Below are 23,345 nucleotides of genomic sequence, written 5' to 3'. Positions count from 1 at the left end.
CTGGAAACAGATCTTTAACAGTACCTTCCTAACCAGCGACTTGTTCCCGGAATGTCACATTTCCGATTGCTGAGCGGCCGCACACCCATGCAGCTCAGAGAGACCATTAATCCTGATTTAGAAATAGATCGCTGCTCCTTCATTGTTGCTGGGTCAGCCACACAGCTCAGAGAGAACATTAATCCTGATTTATAAGCAGATCACTGTTCCTTCGCTGTCACTGGATCCAAATCTGAAACTCCCTACCTAACAACACTTCTGTTGGGGGTGGCACGGTGGTACAGTGGTTAGCACTGCTGCCTCACAGTGCCAGGGACACGGGTTCAATTCCAGCCTTGGGTGACTGTCTGTGTGGAGTTTGCACTTTCTCCCCGTGTCTACGTGAGTTTTCTCTCAGGTTTCCTTCCAGTCCAAAGATGTGGAGGTTAGGAGGGGTTACGGGGATACGTTGGGGGAGTGGGCCTCGGTAGGGTGTTCTTTCAGAGAGTCGGTCAGACCTGATAGGCCAAATGACCTTCTGCACTGCAGGGATTCTATGTGTGTGCAACTACATCACCAAACTTCAGCAGTATAAAAGAGCAGCTTGTCACCCACTTATCGAGGGCAATCAGGGAATGTGCAGTAAAACATTTGTTCTACCCACCTCGCTCACATCCCACAAATGAAAAAAAAACTGAACAAGATGCAAAACGGTACATCATATCACACTTATTTAAGGGACCTCAACAAAGGGATTCCAATAAAACAATAAACCATCATTTATAATTCCATATGAAGTTTAACTATGCCAGTTTCTCAATGGGGCTATTCTATCATATTCAAATCATTGCTCTGAAAAGACAGGATTTTATTCACAGCATTTTAAAAATTAATTTACGTGATGTGGGCGTCGCTGGTTAGGTCGGCATTTATTGCCCATCCCTAGTTGCCCTTCAGAAGGTGGTGGCGAGTTGCCTTCTTGAACCGCTGCAGTCCTTGAGGTGTAGGTACACCCACTGGGCTGTTAGGGAGGGAGTTCCAGGATTTTGTCCCAGTGACAGTGAAGGAACGGCGATATATTTCCAAGTCAGGGCGGTGAGTGACTTGGGAGGAGAACCTCCGGCTGGTGGGGTTCCCAGGTATCTGTGGCTCTTGTCCTAGACGGTAGCGGTCGTTGGTTTGGAAGGTGCTGTCTCAGGAGCCTTGGTGAATTACTCCAGTGCATCTTGTAGATGGTGCAGACGGCTGCTACTGTTCGTCGCTGGTGGAGGGATTGAATGTTTGTGGAAAGGGTAACAATCAAGCGGCTGCTTTGTCCTGGAATGTGTTTGGCTTCTCGAATGTTTTTGGAGCTGCACTAATCCAGGCAAGTGGGGAGTATTCCATCACATTCCTGACTTGTGCCTTATAGATGGTGGACAGGCTTTGGGGGATCAGGAGGCGAGTTACTCGCTGCAGGATTCTTAGCCTGTGACCTGCTCTTGTAGCCACAGTATTTATATGGCTGGTCCAGTTCAGTTTCTGATCAATGGTGGTAACACCCTGGGAGTTGATAGTGGGGAATTCAGTGATGGTAATGCCATTGAACGTCAAGGGGTGAGGATTGGACCCTCTCTTGTTGGACAACCGGGCACAATGTTGTGACACAAATGTTACTTGCTATTTGTTAGCTCAAGCCTAGATATTGTCCAGGTCTTGCTGCATTTGGACATGGACCGCTTCAGCATCTGAGGAGTCACGAATGGTGCTGAACGCTGTGCGTGAACATAATCGCCATCAGTAGCAACACTGGAGAAAAATATCCTGGCAATGTACTGTCCAGGTTTAAACAAAGAACAGCCTCTGTCATGAGGTGTAAAAGGTCCCCCTACCACATGCAGAAATTTGCCTCAGTAGCAATGAGGACCATCTAAAGGGGCAAAGATGGCATCAGAACCTGCGTACCTTGGAAGATACTGTATGTATTATACAATAAAGAGGAACACAGCAAGTACACTCCTTTTGCCACGAGGGGCTATTACAGTCAGTGACAAACACAGGGATCCGTAGTCGAATCACTTAATGACAAACAATTATTTGGGGGTTTGTTTTACTCATGCAAAGAATAACAAATATTTGTACATAATTAGTATCATTTCCAAAGTATAATCAGCTAAGAACATGTAATCAATTCTACAAAAAGAGTTTTATTAGTCCTAAAATAAACCCTGTAGTTTTCCTACATGGATGGAGTACATTTATTTAGAGGTAGTTGAATGCAGAGGTCTAGCCCAATAGAATCAACAATTTCGGCAGCGAAAAACATTCGTACAATAAATTAAAACAAGCACCAAAAAGGATGCTAAATATTTTAATAAACACAAGCTATAGCATTAAAAGAAAGCAAATTGTCACACATCGCCCCACACAATATCCAAGGCACAAAGGTTTAGAAAATTATGTGTTTATAAATCTAGAAAACCTTGCCTAGTAAAGCTGCAGCTGAATTATCTACAAAAATCCACAATAGGTAGCTATACTGCTTTATAAATAATGTCAATGCACAGAAAGTAAACATCTAGCAACACAATCGCTGGTTAAAGCAGAAGGAAAAAGGACCCTTTGGAACAGCAATATCCAAGTCATGAGCAGTTCCCACTGTTTCTCAGACATGTCTGGATTAGTGTGGCGTTTTAAACATTAGCGCATGGGTTGTTAAATTACGAGAAGAAACATTGTACACTTCTGTAGGAATACAGAGAGCCTTTGTACAGAACATTCAATGCGAAGGATGGCACATTTCTGGATCTTTCTAACCAAACACCGAAAGCGACGCAGAGAACATGAGCCTCTCAGTAACACAGGCCAGCAAGGTCAATGCTACATTGGCAATATTGAAGGTCTTCTACCAGTTCTTCAGCTTCTTTAACCAACTTGCCACTGGAATAAAAATAAACAAATAATGAATGTAATGGTTTCAGCAATTTACAAAACAATCGGGTCTGTAACCCTGTCGCAACACATGGCACTAGTTTTTTGGTTACTCGGATACATAAACTATATCTCAAGTTTTTTCAGATATTAAACATGAGCAATTAAGTTGCATTGCATTACTTTCCACAGTCAATACCACAAATAAACAATAGAAGTGAGGGTGGGTCAGGCGGGTGAAAGGCGAAAAGCTTTGACAAAGAGTCATCGGACTCGAAACGTGAGCTCTTTTCTCTCCCTACGATGCTTCCAGACCTGCTGAGATTTTCCAGCATTTTCTCTTTCGTTTCAGATTCCAGCATCCGCAGTAATTTGCTTTTATCCCTCTTCACGCACTGACAGGCTCACTTGCAATTTTGAAATCCATCAAATTTAACATTCTCATCCTTATCGCTAAATCTTTCCCTATCCGTAGAGCTTACTACAGCCGCCCTCCTCCCTGTACTCTTCATGTTTCTGGGGCGGGATTCTCCGACTCCCCGCCGGGTCGGAGAATTGCCGGGGGGCTGGCGTGAATCCCGCCCCCGCCGGTTGCTGAATTCTCCGGCACCGGATATTCGGCGGGGGTGGGGATCGCGCCGCGCCGGTTGGCGGGCTCCCTCCGGCGATTCTCCGGCCCGCGATGGGCCGAAGTCCCGCTGCTGGAATGCCTGTCCCGCCGGCAAGAATCAAACCACCTCTCTTACCGGCGGGACAAGGCGGCGCGGGCGGGCTCCGGGGTCCTGGGGGGGGGGGCGCGGGGCGATCTGGCACCGGGGGGTGCCCCCACGGTAGCCTTTGGCCCGCGATCGGGGCCCACCGATCCGCGGCAGGCCTGAGCCGTGGGGGCACTCTTTTCCTTCCGTCTTCGCCATGGTCTCCACTATGGCGGATGCGGAAGAGACCCCCTCCACTGCACATGCGCGGGGATGCCGTGAGCGGCCGCTGATGCTCCCGCGCATGCGCCGCACGGCAAAGTCATTTCCGCGCCAGCTGGCGGGGCACCAAAGGCCTTTGCCGCCAGCTGGCGGGGCGGAAATTAGTCCGGCGCAGGCCTAGCCCCTCAAGGTGAGGGCTCGGCCCCCTAAGATGCAGAGAATTCCGCACCTTTGGGGCGGCGCGATGCCAGACTGATTCGCACCATTTTTGGCGCCGGTCGGCGGACATCGCGACGATTGCGGAGAATCCCGCCCCTGATTCTTTGCACTCCATTCCTTACCCACCAACAGACAAAGGTAAAGTTTAATTTCTATTGTAAAATGTGACACGTTTAAAATCTCCAACAATTAAAACCTGAAGGAATGAGACTCCAAATTTATAATAGTAATTTTCAGCGTCAGATCTTGGTTGGCAATAATTAACACTTGTCAAATGTTAAACGGGCATTTAGAATGAAATGACTTGGTTTTCTGTGGGAATATTTTTTTTAGACTAACCCTGTTTCCAGAGTGAGAACTTAAACCCATAGCCCCCTCACCAGTTAGCTAATAAACTACTGAATTCCCATTCATTATGAGGAGGAGATGCCTCAGTGCACAGTATGAATAATCTCTCACCCTGAGGCCACCACCTCCTGCAGATGTGGAATTCATCTGTTGCTTTTCCAAAGTCTCCTGCTTCTTCTTCTTCCGTTCCACAGACTCGGGATTCTTCACGCCCCTGTGAACATTCTTTCCAAAAGAGTGGGAGAAATTTTCAAACTTTAAATACACCGCTGAAGATATTACTTAACTCCAAAACATATCTCTTGGGGAAACACCACTTTTGAGAAGGAAAACTACATTTTGCAGAGTAACAATGTCTGCATGGTGTTGGACAATAGGGACCTCTCACCAGTTGTCAATGCATCAGAAAAGAGCAGCACGCTTACAATTTCTATACAGATTAGTGGCAGGCATGGATTCCTGCACAGATTTGTTAATTATTGTTTACATTGTTAGGATACACAGGTGAAGGGCATTGTTTGATCACATATAAATAGGAGAGAAACCTGCTCCTGGGCCAGGCCAGTTAACAGGTGCAGGCAGCAGCAGTTGTGCAACTCGACTGCCTGTCCCTCTACCGCGCATACGTTCACGGCCGGGTGTCTTTGGATAGGGAACATGGGGTGTCCACCGGAACGCTTCAAGTCTTACTCGACCGGTGGGCACTGTGAGACCTGGGGGGGGGGGGGGGGGGGGGGGGGTGTCTACTGAAGGAATCCCAGAGATAAACAGCTGAAGGCCTGGCTGCCAATGCTGGGGCAGAGGGCTGCAGTGGGCCTGAATCAAGAACAGATGATTCTGGGGTGCATTTATGACATGAGCTTGGAAAGTGATGAACCTCCATTAGTTTACTTTGTAAAGCGCGAATCTTCCGGTTAGTGGAAATGCGCGCGAATATTTTTCCGACCCAACACTACTGGTCATTTCTTCCGGGATCTTTCAATCCCAGCTGAAGGAGAAATTGGTTAAACAACATCTCATGGGGAACTCCAGTGGATTGCAGCAGGGTCAGAGGAAGTGAGAATGCTAAATACCTATCAGAGTACAGCAGCTAAAAATGGTCTAGTCTTTTAATGGGCGAGCGAGAGGGTGGGCAAATGTATTTGTCTGGGGGTCAGTCGGGTGGTCGGGGTAAGGTTAGTCGGGTGGTGATTGGGAAGGGTCAGTTGTGCAGTTATCCAAGTTATAAACCGGCTGACATTTTCTGGATGACTATCAAGATTAAGTCGCACGGATCTGTCGTACGTCTCCAACTCTAGCTCAGACCTGGAGACATTTGCCCAGGTTCCTGGGAAATTCCCACCTAGATGTGTGTGTCAGGACTTCTCGCAGGGCCCTGACGCACATCTTCCATCGTCGGTCTGGTCTGGTCTCCGAACATCCGGGAGACTGGAATATTTAGGCCATTATCAGAGCATAAACTGGAAACTGAAAAAGAAACTCTTCTAAAATTGCTTAAGATGACACTAGTATAGCCCAGGGGCACCTTGGTCTGTATTGAAAATGTCTCAAGATTTTTTTGGAAACATTTTTAAAAAATAATAAACACATTGTTTTGTGAATTCAACATTAAGTAGAATACAAGAAAATCGTGAATCAGATTTTTTTTTTAAAAATGTTGTCGTAATTATAAATTTATTAATAAGTTCAGACATATTCCCTCCTATCAACAGACTACTAACCATACGGCTAAAGTTGTTAACATATTTCAGGAAAACAGAATATTAATTAATATTTCTACCTCTTTCTGTCGCTTCTCAGCCGCTTCTGCTAGTTGCCTTCTTCTGGTATCCTAGGTCGATAAAAATGAACACAAAATTCAGCAGCTTGTAGATGTAGAGAATAAAAAGATGTTCAACTTTGTGAAGCTGTTTCTCATCATTCTAATTTTTTTTGTTTTTATAAATTTAGACTACCCAATTCATTTTTCCCAATTAAGGGGCAATTTAGCGTGGTCAATCCAACTATCTTGCACATCTTTGGGTTGTGGGGGCTAAACCCATGCAAACACGGGGAGAATGTGCAAACTCCACACGGACTAACCACTGCGCCGCCGTGCGGCCCTCGTCATTCCAATTTTGTTGGTTTTGATTTTAATTAGTAATTAATCTTGGTTTATTATTTTCACCTTTCCCCCAAACTTTTCATAATGGAACCAAGCTTATCTGATAATGCTTTTCTCAAGGTGGAGTTGCGTCGAATATACAGCTCAGAAACCGGCCATTTGGCTCAACCAGCTCATGCCAGTGTTCGTTTCCTCAAGCCTCTCTCATCCGTCCTCATCCATCAGCATCATTCCCTTCTCCTTCACATGCTTATGTAGATTTCCCTTAAAAGCATCTATACCATGCACTTTATCTACTTCCGTGGTAGTAAAATCCACATTTTCAACACCCTGCGTGCAGATGTTTAATCTGAATTCACCATTTGATTTCTTAGTGATTGTCTTGTATTCATGGTCTCCAGTTTGGCTCTTCCCCAGAAGTGGAAACTTTCTTTCTCTCTATCAGAACCATGCACAGGGTTTAAAGACCCAAATTAGTTCACTGCTCATCCATTCTCTTCACAGTACTGGGATTATCGGACAAGACCCCAGCATTTATTGGGATACCGGACCAGTCCCCAGTATTTGTTAGGACACCGGAGCAGACCCCAGCATTTGTTAGGTCACCAGACCAGACCCCAGCATTTATTGGGATACCGGAGCAGACCCCAGCATTTATTGGGATACCGGAGCAGACCCCAGCATTTATTGGGATACCGGAGCAGACCCCAGTATTTATTGGGATACCGGAGTAGACCCCAGCATTTATTGGGATACCGGAGCAGACCCCAGCATTTATTGGGATACCGGAGCAGACACCAGCATTTATCGGGATACCGGAGCAGACCCCAGTATTTATTGGGATACCGGAGCAGACCCCAGCATTTATCGGGATACCGGAGCAGACCCCAGCATTTATTGGGATACCGGAGCAGACCCCAGTATTTATTGGGATACCGGAGCAGACACCAGTATTTATTGGGATACCGGCCCAGACCCCAGCATTTATTGGGACACCGGAGCAGACTCCAGTATTTATTGGGATACCGGCCCAGACCCCAGCATTTATTGGGACACCGGAGCAGACTCCAGTATTTATTGGGATACCGGGGCAGACCCCAGTATTTATTGGGATACCGGAGCAGACCCCAGCATTTATTGGGATACCGGGGCAGATCCCAGTATTTATTGGGATACCGGAGCAGACTCCAGTATTTATTGGGATACCGGAGCAGACTCCAGTATTTATTGGGATACCGGAGCAGACTCCAGTATTTATTGGGATACCGGAGCAGACCCCAGCATTTATTGTGATACCGGAGCAGACCCCAGCGTTTATTGGGATACCGGGGCAGATCCCAGTATTTATTGGGATACCGGAGCAGACCCCAGTATTTATTGGGATACCGGAGCAGACCCCAGCATTTATTGGGATACCAGAGCAGACCCCAGCATTTATTGGGATACCGGAGCAGACCCCAGCATTTATTTGGATACCGGAGCAGACCCCAGCATTTATTGGGATACCAGAGCAGAGCCCAGCGTTTATTGGGATACCGGAGCAGACCCCAGCATTTATTGGGATACCGGAGCAGACCCCAGCATTTATTGGGATACCGGAGCAGACCCCAGCATTTATTGGGATACCGGAGCAGACCCCAGCATTTATTGGGATACCGGAGCAGACCCCAGCGTTTATTGGGACACCGGAGCAGAGCCCAGCATTTATTGGGCTACCGGAGCAAATCCCAGCATTTATTGGGACACCGGAGCAGACCCCAGCATTTATTGGGATTCCGGAGCAGACCCCAGCATTTATTGGGATACCGGAGCAAATCCCAGTATTTATTGGGATACCGGAGCAGAGCCCAGCATTTATTGGGCTACCGGAGCAGACCCCAGCATTTATTGGGATACCGGAGCAAATCCCAGCATTTATTGGGACACCGGAGCAGACCCCAGCATTTATTGGGATTCCGGAGCAGACCCCAGTATTTATTGGGATACCGGAGCAAATCCCAGCATTTATTGGGACACCGGAGCAGACCCCAGCATTTATTGGGATACCGGAGCAGACCCCAGTATTTATTGGGATACCGGAGCAAATCCCAGCATTTATTGGGATACCGGGGCAGACCCCAGTATTTATTGGGATACCGGAGCAGACCCCAGTATTTATTGGGATACCGGGGCAGACCCCAGCATTTACTGGGATACCGGAGCAGACCCCAGCATTTATTGGGATACCGGAGCAGAACCCAACATATATCGGGATACCGGAGCAGACCCCAGTATTTATTGGGATACCGGAGCAGACTCCAGCATTTATTGGGATACCGGACCAGACCCCAGTATTTATTGGGATACCGGAGCAGACTCCAGTATTTATTGGGATACCGGAGCAGACCCCCGCATTTATTGGGATACCGGAGCAGACCCCAGCATTTATTGGGATACCGGAGCAGACCCCGGTTTTTATTGGGATACCGGAGCAGACCCCCGCATTTATTGGGATACGGGAGCAGACCCCAGTATTTATTGGGATACCGGAGCAGACCCCCGCATTTATTGGGATACCGGAGCAGACCCCAGCATTTATTGGGATACCGGAGCAGACTCCAGTATTTATTGGGATACCGGGGCAGACCCCAGCATTTATTGGGATACCGGAGCAGACCCCAGTATTTATTGGGATACCGGAGCAGACTCCAGTATTTATTGGGATACCGGAGCAGACTCCAGTATTTATTGGGATACCGGAGCAGACCCCAGTATTTATTGGGATACCGGGGCAGATCCCAGTATTTATTGGGATACCGGAGCAGACCCCAGTATTTATTGGGATACCGGAGCAGACCCCAGCATTTATTGGGATACCGGACCAGGCACCAGTATTTATTGGGATACCGAACCAGACTCCAGCATTTATTGGGATACCGGAGCAAATCCCAGCATTTATTGCGACACCGGAGCAGACCCCAGCATTTATTGGGATACCGGAGCAGACCCCAGCATTTATTGGGATACCGGAGCAAATCCCAGCATTTATTGCGACACCGGAGCAGACCCCAGCATTTATTGGGATACCGGAGCAGACCCCAGCATTTATTGGGATACCGGAGCAGACCCCAGTGTTTATTGGGATACCGGAGCAAATTCCAGTATTTATTGGGATACCGGAGCAGACTCCAGCATTTATTGGGATACCGGACCAGACCCCAGTATTTATTGGGATACCGGAGCAGACCCCAGCATTTATTGGGATACCGGAGCAGACCCCAGCATTTATTGGGATACCGGAGCAGACCCCGGTTTTTATTGGGATACCGGAGCAGACCCCAGCATTTATTGGGATACCGGAGCAGACCCCGGTTTTTATTGGGATACCAGAGCAGACCCCAGCATTTATTGGGATACCGGAGCAGACCCCGGTTTTTATTGGGATACCGGAGCAGACCCCAGCATTTATTGGGATACCGGAGCAGACCCCAGCATTTAATGGGATACCGGGGCAGACCCCAGCATTTATTGGGATACCGGAGCAGACCCCAGTATTTATTGAGATACCGGAGCAGACCCCAGCGTTTATTGGGATACCGGAGCAGACCCCAGCGTTTATTGGGATACCGGAGCAGACCCCAGCATTTATTGGGATACCGGACCAGACCCCAGCATTTATCGGGATACCGGAGCAGACCCCAGCATTTATCGGGATACCGGAGCAGACCCCAGCGTTTATTGGGATACCAGGGCAGACCCCAGCATTTATTGGGATACCGGAGCAAATCCCAGCATTTATTGGGATGCCAGGGCAGACCCCAGCATTTATTGGGATACCGGAGCAAATCCCAGCATTTATTGGGATACCAGGGCAGACCCCAGCATTTATTGGGATACCGGAGCAGACCCCAGCATTTATTGGGATACCGGAGCAGACCCCAGCATTTATTGGGATACCGGAGCAGAGCCCAGCATTTATTGGGATACCGGGGCAGACCCCAGCATTTATTGGGATACCGGAGCAGACCCCAGCATTTATTGGGATACCGGGGCAGACCCCAGCATTTATTGGGATACCGGAGCAGAGCCCAGCATTTATCGAGATACCGGAGCAGACCCCAGCCTTTATCGGGATACCGGAGCAGAGCCCAGCATTTATTGGGATACCGGAGCAGAGCCCAGCATTTATTTGGATACCGGAGTAGACCCCAGCATTTATTGGGATACCGGAGCAGACCCCAGCATTTATTGGGATACCGGAGCAGACCCCAGTATTTATTGGGATACCGGAGCAGACCCCAGCATTTATTGGGATACCGGAGCAGACACCAGTATTTATTGGGATACCGGACCAGACCCCAGTATTTATTGGGATACCGGAGCAGACCCCAGCATTTATTGGGATACCGGAGCAGACCCCAGTATTTATTGGGATACCGGAGCAGACCCCAGTATTTATTGGGATACCGGAGCAGACACCAGTGTTTATTGGGATACCGGAGCAGACCCCAGTATTTATTGGGATACCGGAGCAGACCCCAGCATTTATTGGGATACCGGGGCAGACCCCAGTATTTATTGGGATACCGGAGCAGACCCCAGTATTTATTGGGATACCGGGGCAGACCCCAGCATTTATTGGGATACCGGAGCAGACCCCAGCATTTATTGGGATACCGGGGCAGACCCCAGCATTTATTGGGATACCGGAGCAGACCCCAGCATTTATTGGGATACCGGAGCAGACCCCAGCATTTATTGGGATACCGGGGCAGACCCCAGCATTTATTGGGATACCGGAGCAGACCCCAGCATTTCTTGGGATACCGGAGCAGACCCCAGCATTTATTTGGATACCGGAGCAGACCCCAGCATTTATTGGGATACCGGAGCAGACCCCAGCATTTATTGGGATACCGGAGCAGACCCCAGCGTTTATTGGGATACCGGAGCAGACCCCAGCATTTATTGGGATACCGGAGCAGACCCCAGCATTTATTGGGATACCGGAGCAGACCCCAGCATTTATTGGGATACCGGAGCAGACCCCAGCATTTATTGGGATACCGGAGCAGACCCCAGCATTTATTGGGATACCGGGGCAGACCCCAGCATTTATTGGGATACCGGAGCAGACCCCAGCATTTATTGGGATACCGGAGCAGACCCCAGCATTTATTGGGATACCGGGGCAGACCCCAGCATTTATTGGGATACCGGAGCAGACCCCAGCATTTATTTGGATACCAGAGCAGACCCCAACATTTATTGGGATACCGGAGCAGACACCAGTATTTAGTGGGATACCGGAGCAAATCCCAGCATTTATTGCGACACCGGAGCAGACCCCAGCATTTATTGGGATACCGGAGCAGACCCCAGCATTTATTGGGATACCGGAGCAGACCCCAGCATTTATTGGGATACCGGAGCAAATCCCAGCATTTATTGCGACACCGGAGCAGACCCCAGCATTTATTGGGATACCGGAGCAGACCCCAGCATTTATTGGGATACCGGAGCAGACCCCAGTGTTTATTGGGATACCGGAGCAAATCCCAGTATTTATTGGGATACCGGAGCAGACTCCAGCATTTATTGGGATACCGGACCAGACCCCAGTATTTATTGGGATACCGGAGCAGACCCCAGCATTTATTGGGATACCGGAGCAGACCCCAGCATTTATTGGGATACCGGAGCAGACCCCGGTTTTTATTGGGATACCGGAGCAGACCCCAGCATTTATTGGGATACCGGAGCAGACCCCGGTTTTTATTGGGATACCGGAGCAGACCCCAGCATTTATTGGGATACCGGAGCAGACCCCGTTTTTTATTGGGATACCGGAGCAGACCCCAGCATTTATTGGGATACCGGAGCAGACCCCAGCATTTATTGGGATACCGGGGCAGACCCCAGCATTTATTGGGATACCGGAGCAGACCCCAGTATTTATTGAGATACCGGAGCAGACCCCAGCGTTTATTGGGATACCGGAGCAGACCCCAGCGTTTATTGGGATACCGGAGCAGACCCCAGCATTTATTGGGATACCGGACCAGACCCCAGCATTTATCGGGATACCGGAGCAGACCCCAGCATTTATTGGGATACCGGAGCAGACCCCAGCGTTTATTGGGATACCAGGGCAGACCCCAGCATTTATTGGGATACCGGAGCAAATCCCAGCATTTATTGGGATGCCAGGGCAGACCCCAGCATTTATTGGGATACCGGAGCAAATCCCAGCATTTATTGGGATACCAGGGCAGACCCCAACATATATCGGGATACCGGAGCAGAACCCAACATATATCGGGATACCGGAGCAGACCCCAGCATTTATTGGGATATCGGAGCAGACCCCAGCATTTATTGGGATACCGGAGCAGACTCCAGCATTTATTGGGATACCGGGGCAGACCCCAGCATTTATTTGGATACCGGAGCAGACCCCCGCATTTATTGGGATACCGGAGCAGACCCCAGTATTTATTTGGATACCGGAGCAGACCCCAGCACTTATTGGGATACCTGGGCAGACCCCAGCATTTATTGGGATACCGGAGCAGACCCCAGCATTTATTGGGATACCGGAGCAGACCCCAGCATTTATTGGGATACCGGAGCAGAGCCCAGCATTTATTGGGATAGCGGGGCAGACCCCAGCATTTATTGGGATACCGGGGCAGACCCCAGCATTTATTGGGATACCGGAGCAGACCCCAGCATTTATTGGGATACCGGGGCAGACCCCAGCATTTATTGGGATACCGGAGCAGAGCCCAGCATTTATCGAGATACCGGAGCAGACCCCAGCCTTTATCGGGATACCGGAGCAGAGCCCAGCATTTATTGGGATACCGGAGCAGAGCCCAGCATTTATTTGGATACCGGAGTAGACCCCAGCATTTATTGGGATACCGGAGCAGACCCCAGCATTTATTGGGATACCGGAGCAGACCCCAGTATTTATTGGGATACCGGAGCAGACCCCAGCATTTATTGGGATACCGGGGCAGATCCCAGTATTTATTGGGATACCGGAGCAGACCCCAGCATTTATTGGGATACCGGAGCAGACACCAGAATTTATTGGGATACCGGAGCAGACCCCAGCATTTATTGGGATACCGGAGCAGACCCCAGCATTTATTGGGATACCGGACCATACCCCAGCATTTATTGGGATACCGGAGCAGACCCCAGCATTTATTGGGATACCGGGGCAGACCCCAGCATTTATTGGGATACCGGAGCAGAGCCCAGCATTTATCGAGATACCGGAGCAGACCCCAGCATTTATCGGGATACCGGAGCAGACCCCAGTATTTATTGGGATACCGGAGCAGACCCCAGCATTTATTGGGATACCGGAGCAGACCCCAGCATTTATTGGGATACCGGAGCAGACCCCAGCATTTATTGGGATACCGGAGCAGACACCAGTATTTATTGGGATACCGGACCAGACCCCAGTATTTATTGGGATACCGGAGCAGACCCCAGCATTTATTGGGATACCGGAGCAGACCCCAGTATTTATTGGGATACCGGAGCAGACCCCAGTATTTATTGGGATACCGGAGCAGACACCAGTGTTTATTGGGATACCGGAGCAGACCCCAGTATTTATTGGGATACCGGAGCAGACCCCAGCATTTATTGGGATACCGGGGCAGACCCCAGTATTTATTGGGATACCGGAGCAGACCCCAGTATTTATTGGGATACCGGGGCAGACCCCAGCATTTATTGGGATACCGGAGCAGACCCCAGCATTTATTGGGATACCGGGGCAGACCCCAGCATTTATTGGGATACCGGAGCAGACCCCAGCATTTATTGGGATACCGGAGCAGACCCCAGCATTTATTGGGATACCGGAGCAGACCCCAGCATTTATTTGGATACCAGAGCAGACCCCAACATTTATTGGGATACCGGAGCAGACACCAGTATTTAGTGGGATACCGGAGCAGACCCCAGCATTTATTGGGATACCGGAGCAGACCCCAGCGTTTATTGGGATACCAGGGCAGACCCCAGCATTTATTGGGATACGGAAGCAGACCCCAGCGTTTATTGGGATACCGGAGCAGACCCCAGCATTTATTGGGATACCGGAGCAGACCCCAGTATTTACTGGGGTACCGGACAAGAACACCAAACAATTTGTTTGTGTAAATCTGTGAGGAAAGGATACTTGCCGGCAGGAGTGATGGCTCTGATCAACACATATGTTTTATTTTCCAACAATCTTTAATTTATAGACATAACTAACCTCATTATCAAAAAATAGCTTTCCAATTATCAGTTAAACAGTTCTTAAACACAAACTTAACTTACTATCTATACCTGCTACAAGTCCAATAGGGGCTGGTTTAGCACACTGGGCTAAATAGCTGGCTTTTAAATCAGACCAAGGGAGGCCAGCAGCACGGTCCGATCCCCGAACAGGCGCCGGAATGTGGCGACTAGGGGCTTTTCACAGTAACTTCATTTGAAGCCTACTTGTGACAATAAGTGATTTTCATTTCAATTAAGCGACCCATTACAGTTCAAATGCACTTACAAAACATCAACAGATTACTTGCTTAGTTGTGTAGACTTTTGGAGAGACCCTTTCAGGAGCAGAACCAGTATATTTAAGCTCAACCGAGCAGCATTTGACAAAACTGCTGTCCAACTTAAAATCCTTCTGTCTTTTCAGACACAAATCCAATGGCGAACTGCAAAACTACAGACAGACTTGAAACGAAAGAGAAAATGCTGGAAAATCTCAGCAGGTCTGGCAGCATCTGTAGGGAGAGAAAAGAGCTAACGTTTCGAGTCCGATGACCCTTTGTCAAAGCTAACAGACAGAGAAAGTGGGAAATGTTTATACTCTGGAATGAGAATGAAAGATGAATCATAGCCACAGAAACCCAGGGAAACCGGGTGCTAATGGCCACAGAAACCAAGGGAAAAGAGTGTTAATGGCAGTCCCCAGAGAGAACAAAAGATGTGAAAGGCCAAACAGCAGAGAAACTAACATCAGAGGATAAACTAGATTTGGGAGAGGGGGAGGGGGAAGCAAAGAGAAAGGTTAAAGAAAGGTGGATAAGATTGGGGGGGGGATTAAATATATATTAAGAAAGAACGAAATGGTAAAAGACAGTTAAAATGAAATAGGGTGAAAACAAATGGGTCGAGGTGGGGTAGAGCTGATCATCTGAAGTTGTTGAATTTGATGTTCAGGCCGGAAGGCTGTAGCGTGCCTAACCGGAAGAAGAGATGTTGTTCCTCCAGTTTGCGTTGAGCTTCACTGGAACATTGCAGCAGGCCAAGAACAGACATGTGGGCATGGGAGCAGGGTATTTTGTTAAAATGGCAAGCAGCGGGAAGGTCAGTGTCCTGAATGTGCACAGACCGAAGATACTCAGCAAAGCTATCACCCAGTCTACGTTTGGTCTCTCCAATATAGAGACCACATTGGGAGGAGCAAATGCAGTAGACCAAATTGGAAGAGATGCAAGTGAAATGCTGCTTAACCTGGAATGAGTGTTTTGGGCCTGGGATGTTAAGCATGGAAGAGGTAAAGGGGCAGGTGTTACACCTTCGGCGATTGTATGGGAAGGTGTCATGGGTGATGGGAGAGGTACTGGATATGGTGGAGGAGTGGACTAGATTATCTTGGGAGGGAACGGTCTCTGCGAAATGTCGACAGAGGGAGTGAAGGGTTCCCCTCTATGTGTACAGAAGTAAATGGTTGGAATCAATCATGACCACACCTTTTACAACTCCTTAATTACAGATTTAGCAGAAACACAGTCTGGATACCTTAACCTAGATTCTTTAATAATATTACTACAACAAATATATACCTTAACTCAGGCTTTTAAAACATTATTGCCACAGATATAAAACATAATATATAACAATTTCTAAATCCATCATAACAGCCTTTCCATCCTTTCTTCACAGATCTGGTACCATCATTGCAAATTGTTTTGTACACCCATTCTAATGTCTCTAAATATTGTGACCAGAAATACACTCAATTCCCCAATGAGTCTACATAATTTCCCAACTTTTCAATTCTATCCCTCACGAAGTGAATCTTAGTACTCAATTGCTTTGGTTACTGCCTTGCTGGCTTACACAAATCACTAAAAGAATGGCAGATTTGTACTTTGTTCCTCTAACCATTTAGATTATTTTCCAAGTAATACATAACCTCCTTATTTTAACAAACTGTGATATCTCACATTTCTCAATGTTGCCATCCATGTGCCATCGGACACTCATTCATGTCTTCTTGTAATTTGTAGCTGTCCTCTCAGTGTTGCATACCCCTCCCACTTTGATGTGACCCATGAATTTAGAAATTGGTGCTTTTGATTCCAAAGTGTAAATCATAAATATAAATTGTAAACAGCACGTGATCTTTGGGGGGGCAACACTTTCCGCCATTTGCGACTCTGAATTTCCCTAATCTCTACTTTCTGTTCTTCAGCCAGCTGTCGATTCTGCAAATCATCCCGACTCCATGTGCTTCAACCTTAACCATTAGTGTATTGTGCGGGATGATACTGAAAACCTTTTGGAAATCCAGATTTATTACTGTATTAGTTCTGTCTCCTCTTTGAAGAATTCAACAAGAATGAATCATAGGGATCATAGAATTTACAGTGCAGAAGGAGGCCATTCGGCCCATCGAGTCTGCACCGGCTCTTCGAAAGAGCACCCTATCCAAGTCCACACCTCCACCCTATCCCCATAACCCAGTAACCCCACCCAGCACTAAGGGCAATTTTGGACACTAAGGGCAATTTATCACGGCCAATCCACCTAACCTGCACATCTTTGGGCTGTGGGAGGAAACCGGAGCACCCGGAGGAAACCCACGCACACATGGGAAGAACGTGCAGACTTCGCACAAACAGTGACCCAGCGGGGAATCGAACCTGGGACCCTGGAGCTGTGAAGCAATTGTGCTAACCACCATGCTACCCACAATAAACAACTTTTTTGGAGTTCATCAATTCGTTCCTCAAATGCCTGCCATTGTCTGCCTGCTGTCCTTCCTTTCAATAATGTTTCCCAGTCTGTCATTGCCAGCTCCTGCCTCATACCATCACAGCTACCTTTATTGAGGTTCAAGACGTTTGTCTCAGATTTGACTATTCACCTTGATAAAGAATTCTACCGTATTATGGTTACTCATCCCCAAGGGTTCTTTCACAACTAGATTGCCAACTAATCCTTTCTCATTGCACAACACCCAATCCAAGATAGCCTGCTCCCTTATTGGTTCCTCAACATGCTGGTCCAGGAAACCATCCCGCATACACTCCAGAAATTCCTCCTCTATCGTATATATAATAATAATCGCCTATTGTCACAAGCTTCAATGAAGTCCCTAGTCGTCACATTCCAGGAGGCTGGAAAGGGAATTGAACCCGCGCTGCTGGTCTTGTTCTGCATTACAAGCCAGCTGTCTTAGCCCACTGTGCTAAACCAGCCCCTAAAATGGTCAAGCGAAAAGCAAGACTCTCCCTTTTGAAAGCCAAGTTGATGGCAACTTTTTCAGTTTAGAAATGTTTTTCCACTTCTCCTCAACTAGGAATGCCATCGTTTACTGCACTGATGTTAACCTGATTGGTCTATATCTGTCTCGTTTCTCAAATGTGCGCGCAATCCGGCAATCCGCAGGATCAATAAAGTTTTCCAAAATAAATAGAGGTTAATGTATGATAGCGCCTATCCTTTCCTTCTATAATGTGCATGTAATCCACATGGAGCCTGTATATTTGATTAATTTACTTAATGTTTCTGTTTATTTTAATGCAGTTGTAACATTTCTGATCTTATTTCACAAGGTATGGCTACCAGATTAGATTCCCTGGTACATTGTGATGCAATTTAATATTTCTGTCATTTTGCTGTGATTTTAACCCTGCCCAACATCCTGCACATTCCATTCCCAAATTGCCTTTTGGCATTTACATGTTTTACCCAGTCACTATTGTCCAGATAGATGATATCCGTGAATTTTTTAACTCTTTACAATATGCTGCCTTTTCCCTCTCCAAAGCCCTTAAACCCATTCACACATCCCAAATGTGCTTCCATCTTTTCCACAGACCCATGCTTAAATGCTTCCACCCAGGTTTCTGCCCTGCCACGGAACTGGCACAATTTCTGTCAGTGACAAATGGCATCCATTGTGTCTGTAATAAAGGAAAACTTTCCCTCCTCATCTTTCTTGATCTACCTCCAGCCTCTGACACAGTTGTCCACACCATCCTCTTCCAATGTTTCTTCACTGTTGTCCAGCTTGGTGGGATTTCCCTCAGCTGATTCGATTCTCATCTATCGCCATAGCCACAGCCTCTGTTCCTGCACCATTACCTTTGGTACCTTCCAAAGATATATCTTTGGCCTCCTCCTATTTCTCATCTACATGCTGTCTATATCAAGATCATCCAAAAGCAGTGTTCGCTTTCTGAGATACACTGACAGCACCTAACTCCACCTCCCCTCTCGATCCCTCCACTGCTGTTAATTTATTTTATAACATCAGGTTAAAGTCCAACAGGTTTCTTTCAAATCACTAGCTTTCTGAGCACTGCTCCTTCCTCAGGTGAATGAAGAGGTAGGTTCCAGAATTATTTATATAGACAAAGTCAAAGATGCAAGATGATACTTTGAATGCAAGCATTTGCAGGTAATTAAGTCATTACTGAGCAAGAGAGCGGGGTAATCCCAGGTTAAAGGGGTGTGAATTGTCGCATTACATTCACTCCCCACCGTCTGGCCTGGGCTTGCGAAATCCTACCAACTGTCCTGGCTTGAGACTTCTTACTGTGCTCACTGCCGGCATCTCCACATCATGGCAGCACTGTAGCATTGTGGATAGCACAATTGCTGCACAGCTCCAGGGTCCCAAGTTCGATTCTGGCTTGGGTCACTGTCTGTGCGGAGTCTGAACATCCTCCCCGTGTGTGCGTGGGTTTCCTCCGGGTGCTCCGGTTTCCTCCCACAGTCCAAAGATATGCGGGTTAGGTGAATTGGCCATGATAAATTGCCCTTAGTGTCCAAAATTGCCCTTAGTGTTGGGTGGGGTTACTGGGTTATGGGGATCGGGTGGAGGTGTTGACCTTGGGAAGGGTGCTCTTTCCAAGAGCCGGTGCAGTCTCGATGGGCCGAATTACCTCCTGCTGCACTGTAAATTCTATGTTAAAAATGGTTAATTTATCTGACTGCTTACCGGACATCCAGTACTGAATGAATAGAAATGTCCTCCAGTTAAATGAAAGTTGCCATCATCCCAGAGGACCATAGGCTGCTCTCCCCTTTCAGAGCTGACCGGTGGTGCTTTAATCCGAGGATCACCACACCTCAGGCAAGGGACAAGGTTGAGAACCTCAGCTGGTATGGGGACTGAGCCCGCGTTGTTGGCGTCACTCTACATCACGAACCAGCCATCCTGCCAACTGAGCTCAATATTGTGAAGACTAAAGTCATTGTTTTCAATCCCCAACCCCAAGCAACTGGCTCCATTCCCTCTCTCTGGCAACAGTCTGCTACTAAACCACCTATTCATAACCCTAGTGTCATTTGACCTAGTCAATCTCCCACTACAGTTATGTCATCACTAAGAACGCAATTTTCACCTCTATACCAGCTCATGTGCTGATGAAACCCTCATTCATTTCGATGTACCTATAGTCTTGACTATTCCACGATATTCCTTTCTGGCCTCCAACATTCTACCCTCCATGAACCAGACATCATCCAAAACTCAGTGCTGTGTCCGTCCCTCACACCAAAATCACATTCACTTATCATCCCTGTGCTCACTGATCTGCACGGACTTCTGATTAAACAACATCTCTGTTTCAAACTCCTTTAAGACAGACCTCAAAACTGAACTTTGACCAAGTTTTTGGTCACCTGGCCCAATCGGTCCTCACGTGGTTCTGTCATTTTCTGTTTTATAACATCCGAGAAGCATGCTGGGATATTAGATTACGTTAAGCATGCTATGCAGTTGTTATTGGAATATAGCTTTCCTGAACTCTCTGGAATGGTTCCTTCCCACGGCTGTTCTGTATCATGCACCAACATTCCCAATTTTATTTTTCCAAAAAAAAAAAAATGTTTTTATTATGTATTTCTTTTAATACAAAGCAAAGATGAACGTGAACATACACAGAAACTATATAGATTGGTTACCACTCACCATACACATCCGTTCTCAGCAAGTGCCTAGTTTTGGCTAGGGCCCCTGCTCCTGATTTCCCCCTACCCTCCCAATCCCTCCCCGTTGGGTCTTCCAACCTGGCCCTGTCGGGGTGGCATGGTGCTACGTGCACTATTTCATGTTGGTTATGGTTGGGTTCTGTGCTTCTTTGTTCCCTCCTTCCTTCAACACCCCCTGTTCTACTTCCTCCCCCCCCCCCCCACCCTATTGTGTCTGTGGTTCTTCTGTAGATTCCCCCCTCCCTCTGGCTTTTTGGTTATTGGCTACAAACAGTCTTAGAACAACTGAGTGAATACCCCCCACGTTTTTGTGGAAGCCCTCTTCCGACCCCCGAATGGCGAATTTGATTTTCTCGATTTGGAGAAAGTCCGATAGGTCGGAGAGCCAGTCTGCAGCTTTGGGTGGTGCTGATCGCCAGCCGAGCAGGATTCTCCGGCGGGCGATTAGGGAGGCAAAGGCAAGGGCATCGGACTTCCTCCCCATAAAGAGTCCTGGCTAAGTTATGATACCCCGAAGACTGCCCCTCTCGGGCATGGCTCCACCCTCATCCCCACAACCTTTACATTGCCTCGAAGAAGGGTGTCGAGAACCTGACAAGTCTGGGACATGACCAAAACATCTGGGAGTGGTTGGCCGGGCCTTCTTGGAACTGTTCACATTTGTCCTCTGCCTTTGGAAAAACTTGCTCATTCGGGTTCTGGTTAAGTGAGCTCGGTGTACCACTCTCAGCTGCATTAGGCCTAGCCTTGCGCAAGTGGAGGTGGAGTTGACCCTTGTCATGTGAGAGTACCTTTAAGAAATGGATGTTTATCAAATAGCTGTAGTGGATGTACCTTTAAGAAATGGATGTTTATCAAATAGCTGCAGTGATGTCAGTGTGTGGGTGGAGCTGAGCTGTGTCTCTGCTTTTACTTTCGCTTTGAGCAAAAAGCTGGTGAGTGTCTGTGTGTTTTAGTTTTGTTTTCAGAGTGAAGAGCTGCAGCGAAAGCCAGCAGATCTGTATGGATATCTCTACAAGCTCAAGAATGTTCATTTGGGTGATTTCAATGTAATGCCTGTTTCTGTAGAGAATTTAAACTTGCTGTCTTTCTATAAAAAAGGTTCTTTTGGACTTATGGATGTTGTTAGGAAAGTTATGAAGGGTTACTTATAGAATATTGTGTCTGTGGGGATTATTGGTGTTGATAGTTGTTGAGATGTTTACTGTGGGTTTATAAAGTGTTAACTGGATTCATAAATAAACATGGTTTTGTTTTAAAAGTACTTTAGATCTCTGTTGCATCACACCTGTAAAGTAAGCCGTGCTCCCCATAACCACAGTGGGCTAAACAGCTGGCTTGTAATGCAGAACAAGACCAGCAGCGCGGGATCAATTCCCGTACTGGCCTCCCTGAACAGGCGCCGGAATGTGGCGACTAGGGGCTTTTCACAGTAACTTCATTGAAACCTACTTGTGACAATAAGCGATTTTCATTTCCATTTCAGTGATGGTAAACATTGCAGATTCCCCACTAGAAAATATATGCAAACGATTTGATCAGGTTAAATAGGAATTATTTGCGAAATAGTTGTGTTGAAAGTTGAAGTCAATTTCGTTCCCTCATTTTAGTCTGCTGAAAACAAAGGGCAGGATTCTCCACAACGGGGGCAGAGAATCCACTTTGACGCCAGAATCGGGCCCGGCGCCACTCCCGCGATTCTCTGGTCCCCGTTGATGCCGGTGCGCAATGCTCTCCCCCTCCAAATTGCCGTCATTGGGATTGGCGCAACTCCACTTCCGTTGGGCCGAGTTCCCGACGGCGTGGGCCACGCGTGGTCCCAACCGCCGGGAGCCTGTACACCCTGTACAATGCTTCGCTCTAGAGTTCTCATCCTGGGCAGAGTTCTCCCCTCCCCCCCCCCCCACACGCTGGGTGGGAAAATCGCCGGGGCACCGTGCGAGTCCCGCCACGCCGCCCCGGGATTCTCCCTCCCCCCCCCCCCCCCCCCCCCCCGCAACCGGCGCGGCGAGAATCACCGCTCGCTGTTGGCAACGGGCGAGCGGCGATTCTCCGGCCCGGATGGGCGGAACGGCCTGCCCAACACGATGGGTTCCCGCCGGCACCTTCCACACCAGGTCGCTGCCGGCGGGAACGCTGGGGGGGGGGGGGGGGTGGCCTGTGGGGGATGGAGGGGGCTTCCTGCACGGTGGGGGGCCTCTAAAGGGGTCTGGGCCCGCGATCGGTGCCCACCAATCGGCGGGCTGGCCTCTCTGAAGGAAGACCTCCTTTCCTCCGCCGCCCCGCAAGATCCATCCGATATCTTCTTGCTAGGCGGCCTCGGGGAGGACGGCAACCGTGCATGTGCAAGTGTCATCATTTACACGGCGCCGGGCGCGTCATTTACGCGGCGCCAAGGCCCGGCGGGTGTAAATAATGCGACGCCGCACCTCGACCTCGGGGGCGGGAGAATAGGGGCTGGGGAGTGGGTTCCGACACCGGAGTGAAACACTCCGGTTTTCACTCCAGCGTTGGGACAGTCTCCGGATGGGAGAATTGCGCCCCCTATCTAAAACCCTGGGTCTTACTCCCATTTTTCCCTGGTCTCATCCAGTGGTGAACATGCCCTTCCCTGTAGTCACCCATGCAGATCCCTG

The 23,345-nt window shown here is 48.2% G+C and overlaps 1 protein-coding gene across 1 annotated transcript in view; it reads right to left on the bottom strand.

Moving 5' to 3' along the window:
- Window positions 1–2,313: 2,313 nt before the first annotated feature.
- svip (small VCP interacting protein) overlaps window positions 2,314–23,345 on the bottom strand; it is a 30,654-nt gene continuing 9,622 nt past the window's right edge. The window contains exons 2-4 of the mRNA XM_072466671.1: window positions 6,154–6,204; window positions 4,485–4,598; window positions 2,314–2,898 (exon numbers count right to left, since the gene is read on the bottom strand). Coding sequence (XP_072322772.1) covers window positions 2,884–2,898; window positions 4,485–4,598; window positions 6,154–6,204 — 180 coding nt within the window. The 3' untranslated portion in view covers window positions 2,314–2,883. The remainder of the gene's footprint in view (window positions 2,899–4,484; window positions 4,599–6,153; window positions 6,205–23,345) is intronic.

Source organism: Scyliorhinus torazame, chromosome 10 (genome assembly GCF_047496885.1).
Source record: "Scyliorhinus torazame isolate Kashiwa2021f chromosome 10, sScyTor2.1, whole genome shotgun sequence".
Taxonomy (NCBI): domain Eukaryota; kingdom Metazoa; phylum Chordata; class Chondrichthyes; order Carcharhiniformes; family Scyliorhinidae; genus Scyliorhinus; species Scyliorhinus torazame.
The sequence above is the reverse complement of the archived record's forward strand: the minus strand, read 5'-3'. Positions and strand labels throughout refer to the sequence as shown.